General features: G+C 32.4%; 1 protein-coding gene and 1 non-coding gene across 2 annotated transcripts; both read left to right on the forward strand.

The window, feature by feature from the left end:
• The first annotated feature begins 2,388 nt into the window (after positions 1 to 2,388).
• On the forward strand, positions 2,389 to 2,460 carry TRNAE-UUC. The gene has a single exon. It is a non-coding gene; the product is annotated as a tRNA-Glu (tRNA).
• Positions 2,461 to 4,680: 2,220 nt separating this feature from the next.
• LOC114376470 (guanine nucleotide-binding protein subunit beta-1-like) lies at positions 4,681 to 9,075 on the forward strand. The gene is made up of 6 exons (XM_028334610.1): positions 4,681 to 4,988; positions 5,112 to 5,206; positions 6,010 to 6,434; positions 7,569 to 7,926; positions 8,040 to 8,153; positions 8,752 to 9,075. The coding sequence occupies exons 1-6, from the start codon at positions 4,883 to 4,885 to the stop codon at positions 8,785 to 8,787; spliced, it is 1,134 nt and encodes a 377-aa protein (XP_028190411.1). The 5' UTR covers positions 4,681 to 4,882; the 3' UTR covers positions 8,788 to 9,075.
• Positions 9,076 to 9,849: the final 774 nt, after the last annotated feature.

Consider the following 9,849-nt stretch of genomic DNA (forward strand, 5'->3'; position numbering starts at 1 on the left):
GAATTAAATTAAGGGATAAGGCTCTCATATGCCCTCTTTTATTTACGAATCAATCAATTGTAAATGGATGCCAATCCACGTTCATTCGTGCATGGTATCAGCTACTTTTAACGTCACAATTCACAGTCGTGTTCCCTTCAATTCTCTTGTGATCCAAACCTCCTATTTATTCAATTAAATGCTCTGGTTACATCTTATTCTTACCAAATGTCATTGTGCTGGAATGTTTCCTATGGGTGTGTGACTTTGGCTATAATGTTGTGCGTGGAATAGTATTGTTTCTGCCATTCTCCAGCCTCTGCACAAAAGGGCACACACGTGTTGTTTATTCAATAATCTATGATCGCATGAGGATTTTTATGTTAACTCTGAAATGAAATTTATTGGAAACATTAAAAAGAGTTTATTTTGATTATATTATATCAATATTAGAAATAATTTAAGGAAGTTGTAAATTATCTTACTCTTCTAAAGTGTCGAATTCATTTTAGAAAGTAAAGTAAAATTATGTTTAGATAGAAGTTGAGAAAGTGTTTTTGCGAATTTTAATGAAAAATTTTGATTACTAATATACAAAACGAAAAAAGAAAAAAATATATTTTTTTGAGAAAAAAAATATTACTTTGAAAGTAAAAGTTTTATTTTTGAGCATTCTAAATTAAAATCCAAACATATACTAATAATCTCGTTTTTTATATTGAAAACACATTCTTTATCTTTTTTTTGCTCTGCAAATCAAATCCTTTATAAAATTCATATAAAAAGATCCTTTATAAACTCGTATAAACTTAATATCCCCTTAATTTTTGTTTTGTTGTTTTTGAATTGTGAATATTATTCAATCTGTTCCGAGAACACTAGAAACAAAATCTGGAGTTACATTAATAGACTGATTAACAAATTAATAACATCTTGACAATCCAAGTCCAAAATCCTCGCGCTCAAGCAATTTTAGAGTTGACAGTTGACACTTTATTAATCACCAAACACCTTTGAAAATGCAATCAAAGATTTTTGATCTTTTTTCTGCCTCTAGTTAGCCTTGTATTATCAAGGGAATATTTTTCTTTCAAAGGTTTAAAGGGAAACTTCCATGGAGGTAAATGCTACGAAAGTCCAGGGAAACATCACACAATGAAAAAGGAGAAAAGCGAAACAGAATCAAAGTGCATATTTGATCATTTGCTGGTTTACCTAAAAGCAACGACAATATTTTCTTTTTGAAGGAAACTACAATACTAATATCATTTAAATCTACCACATCTTCTAAAAGCTTATATGGGAAGATTTTTTCCCCCTAAAGTTGCTTCTCTGAAAACAAAAGCTAAAATAAAAATGCAGCAATCTTTATCAAACAAAGCAAAACATACATTAAAATAGTTGGTTAGATATTGCATGCAGACATATATATCAGGATTAATGTCTCTTGATCAATTATGTTTTATGATTATTTCATTAGTCTTTCGTTAATATTTAAATTTTGAAAAAATTAATTTAATATAAATAGTTAAAAACCTTCATTATATGTTATAATATTTTCATAAAAAATCATTCAACTATAAAGATGATTTAAATATCATAACGATTTTTAACTGTGCCACTGTAATAATTATAATTTGTAAAAAATACACAACTCATATCCAAATCCCTGATAATCAAACTAAAAAATTCAGAAGAAAAATAAACAACATCCAATTATGGAAGGCAGCAACACCCTCATTCTTAAGCATGGTGGATGGTGGAAGTGACCCGCGCAGCTAATCCTCACCTACTCAACACATCAAACCCCACAACACTAAAACAGAAGTTTAGCGAAGCATATAATACCCATGAAAAAAGGGTATAGCGAAGAAGAAAAAAGAGGGAGAAAGAAGTGCAATAGTAGTGCATCCTCCCATCGCCGCGCCGCACCGCGCCATGACCACTGTACGCCGCCAGCAACCCAATCGCTTGCGAAGCCACGACCACCGCGTGCTCCCACCAGATCGTTGATTTTTTTTATTTTTTGCAGTGGTTTTAACTTGCAGATCTTTATTGTGATAATTTTTTGTTTTTTGTTACCCATTTTGATTTCGTTGAGGTTGTTGTCGGTGCCATTGTTGAGCTCGGTTAACATGCTTCGGACTGAGGAATAGAGTTCCTTTGGGACGAATCTCAGATCTGGTGGTGTTGCGGATGTGGTTGAAGAAGAAGATGAACAGGGAAAGATGAGTTTTTTTAGTGTTTTTTCTTGAAATAAAGTATTTGGGAATTTTAACCGTGTTAATTAATTATTTTAAAATTCAAAAAAGAAAATAACGGTCAAAAATTAAAAGTGAAATTAAGTCTATATATTAATTATGTATTGAAAACTTTAAGTTTATATATTAATTACGTCAAGTATTAGGTTCCATTGTCGTCCAGCGGTTAGGATATCTGGCTTTCACCCAGGAGACCCGGGTTCGATTCCCGGCAATGGAAATATGTTTTTTATTTTTGCAAATGTGTATACCTTCTTCTACCACTTCACTTCATCTTTAATTAATTGCTTAAATTTTACATGGTCAAACTTTGAGCTAACAATAATGAAGCTCATTGTCCACCAAGGAATTTTGTCTTTTGCTGATGTTGAAAACAATAAATAAAATATACTAATGTGGAGGAGACAATTCCAAGGTCAGCTCCTAAAACGGTAGGTTTATTTTTTGGCATTTAGAATGAGAGTTGAGACGAGGCAATGGTAATTAAAGTTAAAGTATATCACCTTTCTCGCGTCTTAGTTTATTCAGTAATTTTTCTTTAAAGAAAAATCATGCTTAAGTGGCAAAATTGCATGTATATCACAAAAATTTGTGTTTCGAATTGGAGGATGGAGGGTAAAGGGTAAAAGGAAAAAAGTCAACGACAGAAATATCACTCTAACCTCCTGTTTTTTTTTCGGTTAAGTTGGTTTCATAAGAACACTGGCTTGGAACCAAGTTGAACATGCTATTCTTTGATATTTGACCGGCACCAATTTTTGTAAGTGAAATATTGGAATTATTTATTTTTTGTAAAATGACGACTTTGATGATGTATTTATGATGATTTCAACTCTCAATAAGAATATACAAAATATAAATTTAAGGGATTCAAAAAAAAAAAAAGAGACTTTACCTTACATCTTAAAAAGTCTATGTATGTTATTCTTGATTTAATCATTTTAATATTTCTTACTTGATATGATGTGAGAAATGTCTTGTTGAATAACTATCAAAATCACTATCTCTAACGGTTTTTATAATCATGATTCAATACTTTGCATTTTTATTGGAGTTCATCCTTAGTACATGTCTTATGAGGCTTAGTTAATGAATTTCTGTCATTGAATTAATACATTGGTTTAATTTATTAGATTCAGCTCAAATTCGCACAAGAAAGTGGACGATTTATAATAATTTAAATTCTTCAAGCTATAATTTCTTACTATAGAAAAGGTTATAAAATTCATTATTATTTATAATGTTAATGTTAGAAAAGGTTATGGCAAATTAAAGTTTGAAGTCCTGCTAGTAAATACAATAATGTAAAATCAAGAGGTTAGATTTAGTGAAAGTAAGGACTAGTCTAATATCAACAATCAAGGTTTAAATCATGATTAAAAGAGGATCGAAAAAGTATTATGTTTATATTAATATGAAAAGAGAAAAGAAAAAAAAAAAAGACTTCGTCCAAGAGTAGAGTTTTTTATGGGAGGAGTAAATAGTCAATTTGATATTTGAAATTATATGAGATGATAAGTTGTTTCTGAAAAATTAAAAAACAAAATTTAAAGTCATGCCCATGTGACACACACGCAGGAAATTGATACTCATGTGGAGATAAGGATTAAAGAATTATTAATAAATATATTCCTAGATTTATATATTTAATAGATATATTTATCATTAAGTTATATTTTTAAAGAAAAAAATGTTAATAATAATTTATTAAATTTGGAAACATATTTATTAATAACTTTAATCGTTATGTTTACATATATAGATTCAGTTTATATTAAGGCAATTTAGTTAATAATATCACATGTCAATCATATTTTATAATATTTTTATTCATGCAGGTAGTTTTTCTAATATTAATAGATGAAAGTTATGAGTAAAATAAATTTATTTTACTTTTTACATTTTTATAAATTAAATTTTATATCTTTGATCTGGAATGAATTTAGAGTATGGTTGGATAAAGAATTTTAATTGAGAAAAGTAATTTATTAGAGAATTTAAGTTTTTGTAATCAAGAATTCATTGTTTGAATGTTTTTCTACGAAGAATTTAAAATTTTGAAATTTTAAAACAGAATTTTAAACAACTAAAAATCTGGAATTTTGATGAGAACGTAGAGGAACATGTATAAATAGTATACCAATCATATCTTTTTTTTTTCATTCATTTTTTTCACTCTTATAATTTTAACTTTTTTTATCCAAACACAAAATTTTAAAAATAAAAAAATTTAAATTAAAATATTTAAAATTCTTAAAATTTAAAATTTCTCAAAATTTTAAATTTCTCCTTAAAAAAATACACTTGTGGAGCATAGTTAGAGAAATTGGAATATTTATGGGCTTTGGGCATCAAATGAGAGGATTTGAGAAGTTAAAGTGGAAAATTGTGAGAAAGACAGATGGAGAAAAGTGGGGCCGTGTGTAGAAGAGTTGGCATTCGCATATGGCAGCGTCAGAAAGTCAGAAACAACTTAACTTGTTCTTCTTCTTGTTGTTGGTGTTGTTCAGTTCTTCTTCCTCTCTTTGAACAACATCTCACAATTCATTCACCTTTTAATTCATCTCACTCACAAATCACAATGCTCTTCCTTTCTTCCTTAATAATAATACCATAATAATCTGTTACGTTACGGGGCCCAAATGTCTGTTACGGAGCTCAAGGAGCGTCACTCTGCTGCCACCGACACCGTCAACAATCTCAGACACCGTTTAAAGCAGAAGCGCCTTTCGTTGCTCGACACAGATAGTATATATAACCTCTCTTTTTTCTTCTTTTATTGTTTTGGGATTATTTTTTAGGTTGAAGTAGTAGGTAGCATAGCTAATGATTGGTCTTAGATCTTGCTGATTGAAGTCGTCGTTGTTTCAGTTTCTGGGTATGCAAGGTCTCAGGGTAGAACGCCTGTGACCTTTGGACCTACGGATCTGGTTTGCTGTAGAACCTTGCAGGGTCACACGGGAAAGGTACCCTTCCTTGTTCCCTCTTTTTTGTGACATGTTTTGCTTGCCTTACTTGTTCTCAATTTTGGTCTCTAAACTTGGTTAAGAGCACCACAATAGCTGAGGCTTATCACTTATACGTTCTTAGGTCGTTAAATGATTATGGAAATATGGCATTACCTAATCAAAAACTTAGGTCCATTAAGGGGTCTAGCTCAGTTGGTTGAGCAGGATGCATGAGTTATTATAAATCCTGTGACACTGCCCTCCATTCCTTCCTATGAATAATAATAATTTTAAAAAAAACTTAGGTCCTGTGTAGATAAAAAAATTTCATAGGAGAAGAAAATAAGCAGAAGAAATTAAATAAACTTATCCCATTAGCTAAAACTAGCTTATGCATAACTTAAAATTAGCTTCTGGAGAAGTTAAAATGAGAGAGCTTCTACAAATTAGCTTATGGGAGAAGCTGATATTCATTTTTCCTTCTTATCTTCTTCTATAAGTGTTTATGAAGAAGCTTATCCAAACAGGAATTAGTACTATAACTTGTGAAACGACTCCTTTGCATTTGCCATTGTGTTTTCAGTTCTGAATGATGTCTTGAATGTCATGAATATTGGTCAGTTTGAAATCTTAAGTGATATCTAGCTTTCTTTTTGTCCACCCTAGTCGTAACTTGTGAGATCATCTTATTCTGTCTTACATAGCAGCGGCAAAGCAATCATCATGCTTTTGATATACTACTTTAGCAATCGTTGTAGATTTCTTCTAATCGTCAAAGTTGCATATTTTAGGTTGACTTGGGGTTCATTTCAAATTTACAGGTGTATTCATTGGATTGGACTTCTGAAAAAAGTCAGATTGTTAGTGCATCTCAAGATGGGCGATTAATAGTGTGGAATGCTCTAACTAGGCAGAAAATTCATGCCATAAAGCTACCTTGTGCATGGGTCATGACCTGTGCTTTTTCACCAACTGGTCAGTCTGTTGCATGTGGTGGTCTGGACAGTGTTTGTTCTATTTTCAATCTTAATTCGCCAACTGACAAGGATGGGAATCTACCTGTTTCCCGGATGCTTAGTGGACATAAGGGGTATGTTTCCTCTTGTCAGTATGTTCCAGATGAAGATACTCATTTAATTACTGGTTCTGGTGATCAGACATGTGTTTTATGGGATATTACTACTGGCCTTAAAACATCTGTCTTTGGAGGAGAGTTTCAGTCTGGACATACTGCAGATGTACTTAGGTATGTTAGTTGTTTGCTGAATTAGTTTGAACCAATGTTTGTTGTTTGAGTAAATTGTTATCTCCTCCTTTGTATTTTGTGTTACTATGCCTACCTCCCATCTATTATGCAAACCTACAAAAAGAACTTACTGTATTTGCAAAACAAAACTTTACAACTAACTCCAAAATGCTGGCAAGACTAGTAGATTTGTCAGATCAAGGAAGTTTGTTTTATAGTCAAATATTATTCCTACACTGTTCAACCTTTCAGTTGAGGGAAAAAAGGTAAGAATACATTCATCTGGCGGTGCAGCAGATTTGAATGTTCTTAGTGTTTAATCATGCCTCTTGTCCCTTTTTCTTGTTATATAAGTCTCGGAAAGGGTAGGATTTAATCATGAGACATTCATGATAATGTATTAGTTAAACAATCTGTTAGACATAATAGTTTATTGGATTTAGTTTCAGCATTGCTGTAAATTCAATGGAGGTATTTGCCTGCTTTCATAATAAATGGATGTCTGTGTTAGGAACCCAATGAATAACTCTGTTGATTGAATGAAATTGAACAGAAACAAAGAGAAAGAATTCTCCTCCAAGGGTTTTCCCTTTCTTACGAACTTGCTAATTGTCTGCATCTCCTTCTTCCCCCTATTTGTGTAATTGATGCCCTTTAATGAACTAACTGCTGTATTTGTTGCTAACAAATTTCCCCTCCCATTCTGTTCCAACTCCTAGCAATCTATGCAGCTGATGCTTTTGCACTTAGACTTGAGTAGGATTTTGGTAGGTTGGGAATCCACATTGTACCTTCAGTTTGTTCTGTTCTGCTAAGTGAGCATCTCTTATGCTCTCACTTAGCTTTTAACAAATAATTTAGCTTATCCAAAAATAAAAAATGTGCAGTTAATGCGAAATAAAAGGGAGGCGATAGTAACTTACTCTTGTTGCTTTTGATTTGTTGAAAAAATTAATCTGCAAAAGAATGGCCACTTTAGCTTCATAATGCAAAACATCTGCATAAATTTAAAACTTTCTTTCTACAAACATAAATTATGAAATCTGGTTGGTAATCAACGCGTGTTTCTTTTCAATATTATTTGTTAGTATAAATCTTTTCTTAGAAATATACTATCGCTTTGTCCTCTCCCAGTATCTCCATTAATGGATCCAACTCGAGAATGTTTGTATCTGGTTCTTGTGATGCAACTGCTCGATTGTGGGATACTCGCGTGGCAAGTCGAGCAGTGCGGACATTTCATGGGCATGAGGGAGATGTTAATGCAGTCAAATTCTTTCCTGATGGAAATAGATTTGGAACTGGTTCAGATGATGGAACCTGCAGATTATTTGACATTAGGACTGGGCACCAACTTCAAGTTTATTATCAGCAGCACAGTGACAATGAGATCCCACCTGTGACTTCCATTGCATTCTCCGCTTCAGGAAGACTTCTCTTTGCTGGATACACAAATGGAGATTGCTATGTCTGGGACACTTTATTGGCAAAGGTACTTGGTGCTCTAGCGAAACATACAACAACTTCAGGTTCCATTTTTTCTGGTTGCACTATGATTGAAGTTGGCTTAGTTTTTTAACAGAACATATGTTTGCTTCTTTGCAGGTGGTACTGAATATAGGATCTCTCCAAGACTCTCATGAGGACAGGATCAGCTGTTTAGGTTTGTCAGCTGATGGAAGTGCCTTGTGTACAGGAAGTTGGGACACAAACTTAAAGGTGAGCATTTTGCCCTCATTGAATAACTCTTTAGGTTATGTGATACACGGTTGGGTTACCGGTTTTGAAATTAGCTTGTACTTGGTTGATATTTGTCTTATTAGTCACTAGATAACATCGAAGCAACTGAATTTATAAGCCTTAATTCCTCCATGGTTTAAACTTTAAATAATTAGGAATTACCTCCCGCCCACACACACAGAATAAAGCTACATGTTGACAGATTGCTTATACGGTTATAGAAATCTAACAAGCACAACAGAGAGTTGGAACATCAAAACATGATTCCTTTAGAAATGTAAAGGGCCTGACACTATATCGATTTTAATGTGTTTGTAACTTCCAGAAGTGAACACGGCCATACAAGTATCTTAATTAGTAATTAGTAATGCCAATAGAACATTTTGTTCTAGGATTATCCTACCCTCACATAACCATTATGCGTTATGTCAATTGTATCCAGAGTGTCAATGTGGATGCCACCGATTCTACTGGATACGGTATTATCTGAGTTATGTGTTGATTTCTAAAAGTGGTTTGTTGAATTTAGATAGCTCTTGTTCACTGAATATATTTGCTAACTACTTGGCCCTTGCAGATATGGGCGTTTGGAGGGCATAGGAGGACAACTTAAAGCCATTGAAGGAAAGGCCAAATAGGGGACGAATTGCGTACAACTCTTCATTTTAGCCTTGCAACTATTGCATCAGTTTGTTTATGCTCATGTCCGTTTGTCCATGTGTGTGATCTAGTACTACTTTTTCCATTGTACTACCCACTTCGCTAACTATACCATTTCCTTATAACTATGATATTATACTACTTAAAAGACCTAAGGACTGATTAGCTATGGAGCTTCCTGAAAGTGTTCCGAACTATATAAAATCAAAATTTTCATTTTCCTCTTTAACACCTGTTTTAATGAACGAGTTAGTAAATGCTATTTTTGTTCTATAAATCCATAATGTAGCTACCTTTGCTTCAATTATCGTTGAATGCAGCCGCCAAAACCTACTCAAACTCGCTTCTGTTGTGGCCAGAGTTAAATGTAGATCGCAAATTAAGAGGCCCCATGCATATATAAGATGAAACTTTTGTAAACAATATTCTGTATGCCTTTTATTTTACTTTTTATTTGGGTGTAGTAGTATTTGCTTATAAGTTATAAGTTCAACATGAGATATACATCTTGAAAATACATGCAGTTGTACTAGTTATATAAATTGAAACATGCAATGGATAACCTTGATCGTGTTTAAGAATGTGTTTGGGCTGGGAAAATTAGATTATTTCAATAATTGATTATATGTATACTTGATTATTCTTATAATTGATTATAATTATAATCAATTTTTGTTTGGATAATTTTGTTGAAAATTGGCTCGAAAATAATTAATTTCATTTGGATGCAACAAAAAAATCACCTTTTATATAGTAAAATAGTATAAAAATATCTGAAAGGAAAAATAAACTGTTAGAAAATACTTATAAGCTACAAATTTTCAAAGAATTTTTTTTCTAAATTTAATTTAGAATTCCAGACATCCAACTTATTTTAGAAACGACTTATTTTCTATAAAAAAATAGCTGAAATTTTATATTATAAACTGTCCCAAACATCTACAGTGAAGCTCTTGCGGGCAGCACACGTACATCTACACCACTGAACTATAGTGCATCCCAATCATACAGAAAA

This window comes from Glycine soja, chromosome 11 (genome assembly GCF_004193775.1).
Source record: "Glycine soja cultivar W05 chromosome 11, ASM419377v2, whole genome shotgun sequence".
NCBI classification, from domain to species: Eukaryota; Viridiplantae; Streptophyta; class Magnoliopsida; order Fabales; family Fabaceae; genus Glycine; species Glycine soja.

Excerpts from the sequence above, each read along its gene's own strand:
- LOC114376470 (XM_028334610.1), top strand. The coding sequence starts at position 4,883 with ATGTCTGTTACGGAGCTCAAGGAGCGTCACTCTGCTGCCACCGACACC. Across the intron at positions 6,435-7,568 it reads CATACTGCAGATGTACTTAG|TATCTCCATTAATGGATCCA; the intron begins GTATGTTAGTTG and ends GTCCTCTCCCAG. Across the intron at positions 7,927-8,039 it reads GGGACACTTTATTGGCAAAG|GTGGTACTGAATATAGGATC; the intron begins GTACTTGGTGCT and ends GCTTCTTTGCAG.